General features: G+C 38.8%; 1 protein-coding gene across 1 annotated transcript in view; it reads left to right on the top strand.

The window, feature by feature from the left end:
• CDH7 (cadherin 7) overlaps nt 1–16547 on the top strand; it is a 125014-nt gene that overhangs the window by 49748 nt on the left and 58719 nt on the right. The window contains exons 3-5 of the mRNA XM_066247031.1: nt 4250–4544; nt 8430–8549; nt 15136–15303. Coding sequence (XP_066103128.1) covers nt 4250–4544; nt 8430–8549; nt 15136–15303 — 583 coding nt within the window. The remainder of the gene's footprint in view (nt 1–4249; nt 4545–8429; nt 8550–15135; nt 15304–16547) is intronic.

Genomic DNA, 16547 nt, shown 5'->3' with positions numbered 1-16547 from the left:
GAATATGGTGATTAAAAAAAAGGGACCCAGCACGTCAGGAGTTTATAAGTTAAAGAAGGGGTTAGATATGAAAACAGTGTAGCTAGATTTTCAGTATAAAGCAGAATTAGATGCATTCTGTTGAAGAAATTCAAGCAACCTGCAATGGAGAAAATGTGGAAGGATTGTTAAGGGTCTGAGTACACGGCAACTTGCATTAAACCAAGTTAGATGTCATTGGAAGGCAGGATGGTCAAGGAAACCTTTGGAGAACGATGGAAATGCTTGCTATTCTCAGTCAGGGGTGAACACCAACCGCTTCAACTTTGGAGGGACCAAGGCGATAGTATACAGCCATGTGAAGCCCTGTGCTTCAGAGTTGAGGTTAAATCCATGGATCACAGTCTGCAATGAAAAGTAACTGGTGAGGGTGTGCTACAATTCCATGTATATTTTGTGTGATATTTTCTGACAAACATGATGGCAACCAAATGATGTGAGTTTCTTAAAGGGGAAAAACGGGGCAGTTTTTGTAATAGCGCAAGTGAAAACACACTAAGATTCTGAATTCGCATTATTGCAGAGAAACTTAAAAGAAAGGGTTGATATGATACAGGTAAGGAGTGGGTATCCTATCAAGCAGGAGATGATGGAGCCATCATGAATTAGTAACACTATGTTTTTTTGTTTGTTTGTTTGTTTGTTTGTTTTTTACAGAGACAGAGAGAGAGTCAGAGAGAGGGACAGATAGGGACAGACAGAAATGGAGAGAGATGAGAAGCATCAATCATTAGTTTCTCGTTGCGACACCTTAGTTGTTCATTGATTGCTTTCTCATATGTGCCTTGACCATGGGCTACAGCAGACCGAGTAACCCCTTGCTCGAGCCAGCGACCTTGGGTCCAAGCTGGTGAGCTTTGCTCAAACCAGATGAGCCCGCGCTCAAGCTGGTGATCTCGGGGTCTCAAACCTGGGTCCTCTGCATCCCAGTCCGACGCTCTATCCACTGTGCCACCGCCTGGTCAGGCCACACTATGTTTTAGGACACCTGTGAAGTGGGCTTCGTGGTTTTAGCCTGTGCAGATTTTATGAAGAGTCCAGCACAATTTGCCGTTTCTTACTGTGTTACCACACCAGTGCTGACGTACAGTCAGGGGTAGGAGTCTTGTGATGATTGTATCCCTTCCCTGCTGCCTTCCCCGGGGGAGCAAGACTCAGAGCTCTGTGCTGCTCACTGTTGGTGTTTACATGCAGTAATACGAATAATAACAGTGTAAATATTTATTGTGTTGTCACACCAAACAGAGTGAAAAGGATTTAGAAACTCAGGTAGTCCGGTGCATTTTGCCTTGTAGGGAATAATGAACAAGATTTTGTTGATGTTGTTATTTAGATGTAGCACAAGATGTTGACAAGGGTATTTGCAAGTGAAATAGACATAATACTGTGAGTTCTGCTCTGTCTTGAATAGAGTACAGAAATTTGTTTTTCATGTATTGTTTATTGATTCATTTACCATGTTATGGATTCAGAGAATTGGGTTTTTTTTTCCTGGCCAGAGGTTTTCACTGTGGAGAGTAGTACTTATCCATCCATAACAGTCTGACACCAACAGAGGTCGTGTGTGTGCCTGTCATGTGTGCATGTCTGTGCCCCTGTGCCCACATAGACACGTGTCTATTTAAGAATGCCATTTGGTAGTTCTGCACTCACAACATTTTTCTTTGCTGAATATCCTTTTTCAGAACAGAAGGATGGTAGTTTTTTACTAATAGCCTGGGTTTCACTCCAGCTATTGAGATTATTATAGTGTGCACAGTCTCACAGATTAAATGTCTGAATGCATTGGATATTTATGTATCCATCTTAACACTTCAAAGTTGGTCATCCACTTGTAACTGCATGTGCTTATATGAACCTTGCAAGGACACTGAGCTTAAACTGAAAGCTATTTTCTTGCTTGTGAATGTTGGCAGTGATGACAAGCCTAGTGGTGATCTGCTCTGGGGGAAATCCCATGGGAGAGAACAGCCAAGTTCAAGGGCTCCTGAAACAGGTGTGTGTGCATGAGAGTGAGCATGTGTGTGTCTGGGGCGCGTAGAGAAGAAGGACTTTGATCGGTGGATAATGGGAGATGCTGTGACAACAGCAGTCGGTTGACAGGAATTTGTGAAATGAATCAAAGGGTTGGTTCTATAAATGGGAGTTCCTAATAAGATGTAGGGACAGAACAGAGCTTTGATTAAAGGCACTAAGGGTATATTTATTATGCATGCAATTCTGTGGTCATCGAATCTTCCTTAACACTTCACACAACTCTGAGATGTGCAGTCACTCCTAGGCACGGGCGAGGGTCAGGTTAGGAGGGTGACTGTGAGCAGTGTGTAAGGGTGGCAGAGCTTGGGCTGCTAGCAGCTTAAGATTGTTTTCATTTCTCACCTGCCTGTGTCCTAGGACTCACGTTTTTTGCTATGTGATGTTGAGGTAGGAGAGATGAGTGCTGTTCTATAATGCCAAGAGAGGACCCTCCTGGTAAGTCGTAAGGCGTGTTAGTGGAAAGCACCCAATGCACTGAGTTTGGTTAAGAGTTGGGGGCTACCTGGAGGGGCTGGTGGGATATATGCATTTTTCCAGATGGAGGGTCCCACTGTAGGGAGTGGCGGTTGGGCTTCGGACCAGCTCGCCGGCTTTATAATCCAGGAGCAGCCACACTGAGCTGACGCTGTGACCTGACTCCACCTCGGTTTCCTCCTGGGTTAGTCGGGAAGATAAAGCCGTCAGGTGAGCAAGAATGAGTTACTACACAGAGCCAATAAGAGCAGTGCCCGCCATGTAGGAAGCACTCAATACAGTAACAATTCTCAGCTTTCCGCATCTTAAATTAGAAGGAGATACGTATATAATACCCTAAGAATGACTTAAGAAAATTACGTAAATCCCTTTGTTTCAAGACTACAACTTCTCCACATGCTGGATAAACAAGTGGAACAGCAATCCCCTCTATAATTCCACATTGAACAAATCTAAATTATAATATGTGCTGGAAATTCAAAAAAAATTTTTTTTGTATTATTTAGTCCTGACTAAAATCTGCAGAAACTAAGGGATCAATTAGGCATGTAAATATTCGGGAGCAGAGTACAAACACGGGCGTCCAGGGGCAGCGCAGGAATCGCTCTCAGAAACCCAGGGGCTCTGCCCAATAGTTCCCGCAGAAGAGACGTGCACTTTGCACCCACCTTCCGAAGTAGTTGCACGTATTTCACACTCGGAGCAGCTTGTGTGTTAAATAATGCGAGAGGGAGTTCCGCAGGACAGTGAGAATCCTTGGTGTTTGGTAAACTGGGTCTCGCATTCACAGTCATGGAGTCCAGGAGGATGGCAGTTCCAGAGAATGAAAGCTGGTGGAAATGAATGGCAGATGGAGTCCCGGACTTCTCAGGTTATCAAGTTCAGGAAAATGTGTAATTATTTGTGAGTGTCCTAAGGTTCCTCTGTTCAACATAATGTTCTGACACACAGAAGGGACAGTTCCCAGATAGGAAACGCAGATGAGGTGCTGTGCCCCGGCTGCTGCCGCCGGGGTTAATCATGCAAATCGAATGCAGTTCTTGGTATTTCCAGAAAGGTTTCCGTGGAAGTCTCAGGCACATATTGCTGTAAAATTCCGACTTCAGAGAGTAGTGTAATCTTTTTTTTTTTTTAATTCTTTTCAACTTCAGGTTTTAAAGTATAGGACAGGATCTGGAGAGACTGAATGAGTGAGGACATCTATTCCTACTTCAAAGTCACAGAAAGGGAAGTGGGTAGGACAGAGGGGCACCCTTAAAGAATGCAGTGATTTCTAAGCATATTAAACACTATTAGATCTAGAGTTACACATGTTCTACAGCAAGTCCCTTTTCTTGGGATAAGTCCAAATCAACCCATTGTCCCTGTTTACTGAATGTCTATTTGGTGCAAAGAAGATGTCTAATCCTAGCAAGGATAGAACCAGTCAGAAATAACACCACAGGTGCCTACTTTTGGGAGGGATGTAAAGGACCTTTGGAGGTGAGACTGCGGGGAGACATGAAGTTGTTTTGCTCACCCGGGCAAGCTGACACATACTAAGAGCCTTTCTGCTGGGCACCAGAAGCACCAGCTTACCATTCCAAGAACAGTAAAACTGCCTTTGCTGCACGTCCTGACATAAGAATTATTTTTAGCGGTTCCCATATCGCTGACTCGCTTGCAAAGTTAATCTCATCTCACATGAATTTCTCACCAGCTTCACTCTGACGTTGATAAAGGAGATGGCTCCATCAAATACATCTTGTCAGGCGAAGGGGCGAGTTCCATCTTCATCATCGACGAGAACACCGGGGACATTCATGCCACCAAGAGGCTGGACCGCGAGGAGCAGGCCTACTACACGCTGCGGGCCCAGGCGCTGGACCGGCTCACCAACAAGCCTGTGGAGCCTGAGTCTGAGTTCGTCATCAAGATTCAGGACATCAACGACAACGAACCCAAATTCTTGGATGGCCCCTACACCGCCGGGATTCCTGAGATGTCTCCCGTGGGTAAGTAAAGAACTCACTGCTTGTGCAGTGTCTGATTTTAGGGGGTTTGCATTCAAAACTAAATCATCACACGTCCTGAAAAATAAAAATCATGCTAGTATTTGTATAACAGCTGCCAGTCTGGGTGAGGGGAATATTAGAGATGTGTTTAACAACCAGGACCGGAATCCTGCTATTCAACACGTTATTTTATCTTGTGGAAAATGAGGAAATTCTTCCTTTTACATAGCTATCTCAACATCTTCAAGAAATTAGCTTTTGCATTCCCTTTTCATTTAAAAAATTTAAAATAATAATGAAAATGATGCCTGAGAAGTTAAAAATATATATATCTTTGCAGACATAGCCTTATGATGATCTTACACGGTTCTCTCTCCTGATAGTAGGACCATGATAAACTATTCTATTCTAAGCCTCTCTCTGTGGGCAGGGCCCTAGGCAGGTGGTCAGCGGCTAGACAGACTGTTCCTGGAATCTGTTTGTCTCTGCTGTGGAGTGTTCTCAAACCATAAATGTCCACCCACATGCCGCCATTCACCTTGTTCTAATTTTTCCAGAAACTTAAATGTATGAACGTTTATATTGAGTTTATAATAATGAGAACGTTATCTTCAGTTGGAGATCTATAAAAGAATGATAAAGTCTGTTTGGCTCCAGGGCCTTTGACATTGTCCCATTACTGGAAAAAGAGAAAGCCAAGTACTTCTACTATATCCTTTATCACATACTATAACCTCTGTTTTAAGTTCCCTGTTTTCAGTGTCTTTGGAATAGTTTCCACCAGTGTGTAGTTTTAGTATGGATGATCTTACAAAACCATACAACAGGAAGGGGCTGAAACAGAGACCAGCAGCTTTATATGTTTGTTTTCTATTGTTTCGAGTATTGAAGGAGGAGGCTTACTTAAAGTAATAACCAGACTTGTGTTGTAGCACGTGAAAATTCCACCCAGTGTGATTTGTTATATGTTCAAAAAAAGTCATTTATTCATTCTGGGATTCAAGCAACCTGAATTCTCCTATGCAGAGAGGTAGAATGGTGAAGCTGTGTATTGTCAGTGCCCTTTAGGGCGAGTCAGGATTCCATGCCCAAGATTTCTGTTCCCATCAAACGGGGAGAGGGAAAATTATTTGGGGCACCGTGGCTCTTGCTGCCAAAGAAATCCAGATTGACAGCAAGCCAGAGGTGGCGAGGCTCTTGGGCAGGAAAGAATCTGAGCCCCAAGGGTAGTCCTTTCACCTTAGCAGCATCTGTGCGCGCGCTTCCTTGACCTTGTTCACACTTTGTCTGCCGGCCCACATCTTCAGAGCACTGTTGTTGCTTAACCACCAGAGCAAAAACGACAGTCAGGGTGGCGGTGGCAGTACGATGTTGGTTGGAGGTTTTAGAGGAAAGAGAAGGCACATCGTTCTCCCCAGAATAATAATGTTCCTCAAAACAGGAAGTTTTGAGACGTGCTGGAGCAATTCAGTTCAGTTCCATCATTCTCACGGGGTGTTTTGGGTGCTCTCATTGGCTTGCTGCAGTTTTCCTTTCCTACAGGGAATGTAACGTGCAAATTGGGTCCATGGGAACTTCGTTTCAGAGGCGAAAGGATGCCCTGTCGCTTTGGTGTCACGGGTGTCCCTCTGTTCCCAAACAACGTGATTATTATGCACACATGTTATTTTAGTTTTTTGATTGATTCTGACAGGTTTCAGAACTTTTTAGGAAATACTTTTCAAAGAGCTTAGGGATTTAATTGACACTAATTGAGATCCCTGGGTTAATAACAACATTGAAACTAAGAACAAGGAAGTTCTACATAAAATGGATTATGTGAATTTCTAGTGAGTCATAGTTTATCAAAGTATTTAATTCTAATCAAGTAGTTATACTAACCACTAAATTGTATGGTCTGTATTAAACAAGCTTCCAGTGTTTAATATTCAAGTTTATTTCTTTTTCATTACATGCTTACTCATTATGAGACTTAAAGCACATATAGCCCTTAGGATTGCTTATTTATTGGCAGATTGGCATGGTTAAAATGGAAAAATTAAACTTATTTAAGAATATATCTCTCTGTAGTAGATTAAGAAATATTCAGAAAAAATATATATATTATACAAAACCAATTTTCCTAAAGTATTCTTTTTCACTGTTTTAAGTTGTTTTCTCTTCTAATTAAGTAGAAAATCAGTAATAATTGTATCACTAGAATGAGTAGAGCTGTAGGATTGTGTACTATAGAGAATATTGAGAACGTCAGTGCCTTTAAGTCTAACATTTTAAAATAAAATTTAATTTTTAAAAAGATTTTCAAATGCCTGACCTGTGATGGCGCAGTGGATAAAGCGTTGACCTGGAACACTGAGGTCACTGGTTTGAAACCCTGGGCTTGCCTGGTCAAGGCACATATGGGAGCTGATGCTTCCTGCTCCTCCCCCTTCTCCCCTCCCCACAGTCCTCTCTAAAGTTAACTTAAAGAATGATTTTCACATGTATGCTATTCACCATTTGGACCTACAGGCATCCACAAGACACCATCACCCAAGACAGTAAAACAAAAACAAAAACCTAAAATAACAACACAGAAATCTTCAGAACTTAAAAAAGTGGTACCATATATATTACTTCATATTTTCCACCTAATTTTATTTTATTTTTTTTATTTATTCATTTTAGAAAGGAGGGAGGGAGGGAGGGAGAGAGAGAGAGAGAGAGAAAGGGGGGAGGAGCAGGAAGCATCAACTCCCATATGTGCCTTGACCAGGCAAGTGCAGGGTTTTGAACCTGCGACCTCAGTGTTTTTGGGTCGACGCTTTATCCACTGCACCACCACAGGTCAGGCTCCACCTAATTTTAAAGAGAATGCAAATGGTAAGGGAAACCATAGTGTGGAGAAGGAAATAGATTTATTACAAAATAGACATCAGTGACTTATTAAAGAATTTAGAAAGGGAAAGGAAATGTTAGATGAAAATGTTGTATTTTTAAAGAACTTATTAGAGCCAAACTTGGACCTTAGAAGAATACATTTTAAAAAGGACTTGTCCCATGCCAATCAGCTAGGGCATGATAAAATAACATGTGCTTAGATATGTAAACTAAGCTAACGTGACTAATATTTTTAGGATTATATTCTACATGGGAATAAAACAGCATGCTAGATGCTTTCCATAGGGAATAAGCAGCTATGTGGTAAAATGAAGAAGCAATATGACATTTTATCATATGAAATGTAGAAAAACAACTAAAAATGCAATTATTAAAATTGTCATGTTTTCCTCCTTTGGGGGATTTGGTTGAAAGTTTCTTATGCTTTTGCCTTAAATCAATTAGTAGAAACAAATAAAACAAAAATAGAACAATCACTGAAGAGACAGGGTAACAACTAATATCCAGGTAAATATTAATCCAATATTCTTTCCTCAGTTAATGAGCTCTCGGCTTCTGTCTGGCTTTGCTTTGCTGCAGCTGTGAGACCCTCTCAGTGATTTCAGTGACAGGATGCTTATTTGTCATGCTGCCTTCTGGATAGTGATTGAGACTGGCAGAGATTGCTCTTGATAAAAAAAAAAAGATGAAAAAGAAAAAAAAGAAACTTGTTACCTGACCCTGATGGATGGGATATGCCAAAAATTTGAGTCCCATCCAATATCCCAGTCTTAACAGACACCATCAATCTTATCTATTTGCCAGCTTATTTTCATGCACCTTACATATTACTGAAGTCTTCATTAGCACCTATCCTACTGTGGTCAAATCTTTTCATGGGCCTTGAAACAAGAAAAATGCAAAATTAGAAACAAATCTAGGGTAGGGTCACCAGCCTGTTGTGAGCTCTTATGTTTTGTGGCATTCAGAAGTTTTTAATTCATTGGTTTTTGGGTTGGCGTGTAGGGACTTCAGTGGTACAAGTGACAGCCACAGATGCTGATGATCCTACCTATGGCAACAGTGCCCGCGTGGTCTACAGTATTCTGCAAGGACAGCCATACTTCTCGGTGGAGCCCAAGACAGGTAAAAATTGAAATGCAACTCTGCTTAGAAAGTCACCATGTCTGGCTTGGCATAGAGTTCATATCAGTTATTTTTACTCAGTCTAGTTGGCGCTGATAACATTTTTATTACACTTTTCTCAATATGTGCATTATGATAACAAGTTGTGTATTACTTATAAAGGCAATAGCACCTTCAAAGAATACTTTAAAATATATATATTATACCTATATATTATACCTATATATACCTATATATTATATTAAAAACTATTTTCAATGCTATCTTCTGATTGTATAAGACAATCTTGAGTATTTACCTTTAAGTATTTTGTGAGTTTTTCTTTTTGTTTTTATTCTTTAATTAATTCACAGGGGAATTATATGCAGTGAAATTTAATTCTCAAGCAAAAATCTCCCTGACATGCAGCAGAGTCAGTGGTAGGTCCATCTTATCCTTCCAGAGGCAGGATTTCTCAGGGAAATGAGTTTTAACATCACAGACAGGTGATGGTCAGCTAAATCAAAGACTAACTTCAATGACTGATTTTTAATCTTAAGAGAAAAAAAAATAATGTGAGATACAAGATTGCCTAGATAGAATACATGGTTGTTTGGCTAGATGTTGTTTTGATTTTCAGCTGAAAACGTTTTCATTATGTAAGGGTGTAATATAGAGCACTGTCTTGGTTATAAAATAACGTCAACTGCGGGTAAGGGAGGAGTGGGTGGGCGTGAAGATGGGCAGGCGTGGGCTGTGGGTCCTCGTCATCCCTGTGAAAATCCAAAACTTCTTTATGTTTTGATAATTCTGCCTTTATCATGGAGAAGAAGTTTTCAAATTGCCAGGTTTATGATTATGAATATTTGTTAGTACCTGTAAGCTATATATATATATATATATATAAAATGGCAGTATTAATTCATTCTCTGTTGGAGATAAAAATTTTAAGTATCTTTTGTGAACAGTGGTTGGAATCACATGTAAACAGAGAAGTGAATTTAAACTTAGCTCATCATTCATTAGATTTTTCAAAACTGTATTGTGTACTTCACACCAGGGTAGTGGTAGAATTTTGAAGCTATTTGGAAAGTCTAGTAGATAAGAAATAGTTCAGATTAAGGAAGCATTGAAGGAGCAGTCAGTGCAAGTATTCTCTTTGTGGTGTGACTCCTGGGAATGTAGAAGGCGTGCTTGTGGCTGATTTAATGAGAGATCCGAGACTTACATTCCAACACCCACCCATTCCCTTATATATCTACTCTGCAGCCTAGAGAGACATTTACAAGTATCTGACAATTTGCTCACAAATTATACCACTCTTGCATTACATAAGCTGTCTAAAAACAGCATGGATTAATTCCAGGGGCTAAATATTTTGCTACTATAAATGGTGGTCCTAGCTTTGTTGTAAGTCCCATGTAGGTAAGACCTCACTGGTTGATAAAGTGGGTGATAACAGTCTGTTGTGCAGGATCACATTATCCGTACGTCAAACTTAATTTTAATTTCAGATTCTAAAGGGTTGTGTATGACAGAGATGAAGAAAGTTTCATTTTATTTAGAGTTTCTAGCGCTGTAACCACTGGGACTTCTCTGTCTGTAACCATTACTGCAGAACTGCTCTGGAAAGCCTTGTCCTCTCTGCCAATCCATAATAAGGAGAACGCTCTTGTTACCCCTAAAAATGTGGGGGGGTTTTGACAAAAAAAGGGAAAAGTTTTCCGTTGTGAAGGGCACGAAGAGCTGTAAGTTACATTTCTGTTAGGCTTCCTTATTTGTTGTCATTATTGTTCTTACATACATGAAAAATATTTGTTTTCCTTTTTTTTATTTATTCATTTTAGAGAGGAGAGAGAGAGACAGAGAGAGAGAGGAGAGAGAGACAGGGGGGGGGGAGGAGCTGGAAGCATCAACTCCCATATGTGCCTTGACCAGGCAAGCCCAGGGTTTCGAACCAGCAACCTCAGCATTTCCAGGTTGACGCTTTATCATGAAAAATATTTTTCATCTTCAAATCTAAGATATTTTGAGAAGAAAGTAAAATTTTTGACAGAAATTTGAAAATGCTGAAAATATGCTAACTTGAGATTGTTAAAAAAGAAAAAAAAAAAAGGACCAGGAAATCACTATTAGGCACATCTCTGTAAGTTTAACTTCTAATTTATCTTTTTAAACATTAAATTTATCATGGCTAGTAAGGATAATATTAGCAACCACTGTTACTACTTATGAATCACATATCATTCAGCTGATGTTGCTAAAAACTCCAAGTTCATGGTCAGTCCTAACAGTACTCACAGGCCCAGTGACCAGAGGGTGCTGCGTTTCCCGCCTTAATTTCTCCATCCATAAAACGGGAATGTGAGGGCTGCGAAACCCAATGCTGACATTCACTGCAACAGGCAGATAAAATGCACCCGAAACAAGATAACGTGGCGCTAAAAGGACTGCGGAGATTCCGGTCATCTATCTTCATAATGTCCCCAATTGACTGAAAGACCAAGGGTCTTCGCAATGTGTTCTTCTGTTCTGCAAACCTGCAAGCAGAGATCCCTTTTTTTTTTTTTTTTTTTTTTTTTTGGTCTGTTTCACATATGGCAGGATTGGCTACCTCATTCGCAGATCAGAATGAAAATGTGGGCTTCCTGTTCAGAAACTAGTAGGATTTCAGGATGTTAGCAACAGAGCAAAAAGCCAAGCATGGAGCCAGTATGACAGCCCAGGGCAAAGGCCATGAAGCCAGCCCTGGGTAAATATCACTTGTCATGGAGTGTCCTTTGGCAAACATAGAGGGGTGACTCCACGGCACCTACATCATGACTGTTTCTTTTGAATAGACATTGTAGTATATTACACGTGTATCTGTTGCCTTAGAATTTCATGTAAGTAAGAGAGTTGTAACAAAAGCCAGATCTGCCCTCCCACCAGTTCCCTCCTGTGGCATGGCGCATGGTGTGGCGGTCCCTCACTCATGTCACGGCTTGCTGAACACAGGCCCTCACTGCCTACGGGAGTCTTTTCCTCAGAGTCTTTGATGCTGACTCTGGAACACTTGGACATTCTAGATGCTTTGATCTGCACTGTGGCTGGCTCTTCTCCATCTGTTTTTGGTTCTAGTCTATGCTTCCCTTAAAGGTGGACAGACCCAGTCATATAAGGCTTAGACAGAACATTTAGAAAAAACATTACTAATCATTAGGAAGAGATTCACCTTCCACATCTAATGCGTCCTGCACCTGCACATGGATACCCTCAGCCTCGTGTTACCCGGGTCATGCGGTTGCCTGGACTCTCGAGACTAGTCCAGAGCTTGAGTGAGCGGATTGAAGGCACCAATAATTGTGTGCTCCCCTGCACGGGGGTAGTACACACGTGAGTTCTTAAGAAGATTCCATGGTAACCGAGTATGCGAGAAACAACCCAGTGACTAGTAGGACATAAGATAATCATCTAAAAATGTATTTGCAACTACAAACCAGGCCATTGTTGAACAATTACAATGATAAATTTATGTTTCATATTCACAATACCTTTTGTGTTCATGCATTACAAATAAATGAAATGCTCTGGGTTATTAGGTCAGGTGAAAAATTATTCAGAAAGCCTAAAATCTGATTCAGTATCTATTCTAAAGAGCTACAGGGTATATATAGTCTTCTCATTAGAATGGCTTAAAATTAATGATTATTAGAGTTAAATGTTACCTTCCGTAAAGTCTCACAGAACTGTAGGGATCTGACCGCATGACTGGCTTCTAGCACATCTTGTCATAGTGTTAACGACTTGCTGTGTGCGTCTGTCTATATAATACATAGCAAATGCAAATCAAATCCTGTATATGAGACTTCTTTTCCAAATGCAGACAGTTTATACTTAAAAGCAAAAAGCTAGCAAAAGTCATAGAACTATAAATCTATCATTTTTTAATATCCCTATTTAAATTCAATTCTCTCCCAATTATTTCATTCTTGTCAAAAATACGTTTAATATTTGAGGTATTTAGAAATTACCCTTGCCACCTGCATTACTTTGCATACTTTGTCATGATTTTTGCTTTGGAAAAGTGCTATTTATAGGATCACTTGTGAAGAGACGATTAGAGGTGTGAAAAATAAGTGAGTGACTTTGACTACTGGACTTTTTTCTTAATAACTTGAAATTTCCTTTCAAAAATAATGCCATGAAAAAAAACAAAAATAATGCCATGAAGCCAATCCATGAGGGGAAGAGGCTCCAGGGTTTTCTCTGTGGATTAATTGAGATCCGTGGGTCTCTCTCCATCACAATAAATGCACAAGAACAGAAACTCACATATATTGACATTGGAAAATGAGGAATGAATTAAAATGAAAAATAAATTAGTAGGAAATTTTTTAAAAACTCATTTTTTTTGTCATCTAGGTGAAACATAGTAGACCATCAGAATTTTTATATTCATTGCTCAATTTACTTGAAAAGAACACTACAAATAAAAATGGATGATAAATATAAAAAAAAGAAAAAGGCAAAGAAAGGAGAGAGAGGGAGGTAAATTCCAGAACTCTTAGCCAAAGATAGTTGAAACTTGGTCCCAGTGAGTGTTCTTAGGTGCACACTCACTGAGTTATATACCACAGTTAACAGAAATGTGAAGGAACAAATACGACATATTCATAGAATCATTGTGACTCTAAGAATAATTGTGTATTAGACAGTTACTAACTGAACCAAATAGATTCATGACTATTTCTTTTGATTTTCATTGTGATATTTCAAAGAAATATCAGTGATTATAGCAGGGGTGCCTGGCAGTTAGTATATTAGAATAAGTGATTGTTAAAACAACAACAACAAGAAAACTTTCCACTCAAAGTAAAATCAATGCTTTAAATATTGATATTATTGTTGATGTGTGTGTGTGTGTGTGTGTGTGTGTGTGTGTAATAGTGCTCACATCTAAACAAAAATGGGGTTACTTAAGATAGTATGAGTGTTATCTAGATTGGAATTTTAGCAGCCAGTGATTCATTGCTTAAATTATTCTTAGACATTAGAAAGCTTTTCTCATCTGTTCCCTACCCTAGAACAGTCAGCAAACTGTGTAATATTGTGAAGTATGGGGAGGCCTAGTAGGGCATAATCTAGGCTTCTAGCTTACACTTAGAGCTGAAATAAGATACATAGACCATTATTACATGTGTCCATTGAACAATCAACCTTAAATGACTTAAAATTAAATTAAAAATACATATTTGGAATCTATGAAATGATTTTTATGCTGAGCATGAGGAAAAAACGATGTTTATCCAAATTTTTGTATAATTATTTTCTTCCCTCAAATCAATTCTCTTTCAAAAACCCAGTCTCTCCCTTGAAAAGAGTGTGATACCAGACTTCCACTACCTCAGTCTGAGTTGGTGAGGATTTAAATTCTAACTTCCTCCTAAAAGTTAGAATCTATTTAATAAAATAGAGCAAACATTTTTCAAGTTAAGTCAATAAACACGTGTCCTAGGTGAATGGGTCAGGCATTTTTTTTGCTGGAAAAAATGAATGTACAAGAAAGTATTAAGTAGGATTCTGGATTCCTATGTTTAATTAGCAAAGATGACCTCATACTGCTAGTTTCAAGGTCTCTATAGACTCATATTAAATAAATGGATTACCAGTAATATTATCTAGATGTACACATAATAAGTATATTAGGTATGTATGTCATTTTAGGTATTTACATGTAACATAGTTGAACTAAATCACATCCCATATTAAATATTAAAGCCTAATATACTTACAAAATACACTGCTTACCAAAATTAGGGGATATTTTAACATTTCATATTCATTTTGAAATACTCCCTAATTTTTGTGAGCAGTATAGTTATATAGTTGTTAATACAACTAATTCACTGCAACAGTATTATTGAGTCAGATTTCTCCATCAAGAATGTGAAATTCTGAAATCAATTTGTCATACACCTGAATTATTAAGGGCTATTAATATTAAATTCAATTGACTAGAAACAGAAAACAACAAAACACACCAATATTTTTAGTGCTGTTGAATTCCATTAGCATGGTCATTCTCATCTGTAGTACTTTCCCCAGACCTTTCAATGCTGCATAAGATCACCAGGCATCGGGCATCAAAGCCACCGCTTGAAATGGTATTTGCTTAATGTATACAACTCCTATTTTTTTTCTTTGTAGAGCATTTCTATTATTTTGGTAGTGACTGTAACTGAAGGGGTTATGGTGATTTCATGTAACCGGGACTTAAGTTGTTGGAGAGAATAAAGGTGAGGTGTATTGCCATACACTTGTACAGGTGACTGCCCATTATTTTAGATAAAGAGTTCTGTTTATTGTTTGATCTTTTCTGAATTATATTTTCATAACACTTAAAGATAATCCTCTCTGTTCATCCACATTACAGCATTCCTTGTGTTTTATATTACATGTCATTAGCATACCCCTTTGGTCTCTGAGATGCTTTAAAATGATTAAAAACAAACTAAACGGCAAAAGGCACCATCTCAAGAGGGAGCTTGCTACCTAAGTCAGTGTTCTTCACTAGTGTGAATTCAGTGAATCGTGATGCATTTTACTGGGATTTGAAATTTTACAGGAGTCATCAAGACCGCCCTTCCAAACATGGATAGAGAGGCTAAAGACCAGTATTTGCTTGTTATTCAGGCAAAGGATATGGTTGGTCAAAACGGAGGACTCTCAGGAACCACGTCAGTCACCGTGACCCTCACTGATGTCAATGATAACCCACCTCGCTTCCCTCGAAGTAAGTGAGCTATTTCGTTAAATGTCGCGGGTCAACTAGCTTTCTTGCCGGTCTGTAAACATGACTTTAGAAGGAACTGCTTTTCAAATTCCTCTCAATTATCTTACTACATTCCTCCATAATTTATTTTGTTTCATCAAGAGCATGATTTTAATTCAGAAATACATACTGAGAAGGATAGTAAAAGTAAATAGAAGCAATCTTATATTTGAATTATTTCTGTCTTAAATATATGGTTCTTCATTCACATTATTTGATACTAGACAATTATTATGTGTTTTATGTATTAACCTTTTCACTTTAAGACATTTCCCAACATTCTATAACTTATGTGGTTGTGGAAATAAGTAATATAGAAGAGTGTTTTATTTTTAAAAATCCAAATAGAAGAGGACTGAATGTTTCACCTCTTACTCCACACTTTATTAACCAGTTTACACACCTTGAACATTATAGTTCTACGACATCTTTCCTGTGCAAACACTCAGTGTTTCAGAAAGAAATCAATCCAAAGAACCAGAAAACCACACACCCTCAATTTCATTTCTTTGCTTAAAGTGGTTTTTTACTTTAACCAAGGAAAAGGTAAAAAAATAAAAATAAAAAATAATTCTGTAGCTAGAGATTTCCTGATTGTAAAAAAAGCACTTTATCTCTGTCTTTTAGTTGCCTTTGCCTTTTTTTCCTTTTTTGTAAGTGCACGTGGTACTTCTTCAGCGTGCTCAAGAATGTAAGGAAATTGTGCAGTGCAGCCTGCAGTGTCTGCAGAATGCCTGTTTGTCGGCAGTGGGGAACTAAGCTCCCTTGCAGACAGACCTCAGAAGGGAGTAACGGCGAGTGAGGAAGCTTTCTCTGCAGATATGAATGTCACTATGTTTCATTTCAAATACTACTACTTCAGATATTTCATTTTTATTTTACATAGTTTTTATTTAGGAAGTTAAATTTAATGGGTGACATTGATGAATAAAAGTACATTGGTTTCAGCATTAGAATTAATGATTGTGTGGTGTGCCCATCACCCAAAGTCATGTGTTAATATTTATATTATACAGCAGACATTTCAATACCTCCTGGCCAAACAAACAAACAGTACCCTAAGGTTTTCATGATAAAAATCAACCTATTTTTAATTGTGCTCCTGATGGCTTATAAAGGAGGAGGTGAGGATTGTAAAATTAAAGAAAAAAATCAAACAATAATGTAATTATATTGGGCTCATAATAAATGTAACCATTTCTCTT

This window comes from Saccopteryx bilineata, chromosome 11 (genome assembly GCF_036850765.1).
Source record: "Saccopteryx bilineata isolate mSacBil1 chromosome 11, mSacBil1_pri_phased_curated, whole genome shotgun sequence".
Classification (NCBI taxonomy): domain Eukaryota; kingdom Metazoa; phylum Chordata; class Mammalia; order Chiroptera; family Emballonuridae; genus Saccopteryx; species Saccopteryx bilineata.
The sequence above is the reverse complement of the archived record's forward strand: the minus strand, read 5'-3'. Positions and strand labels throughout refer to the sequence as shown.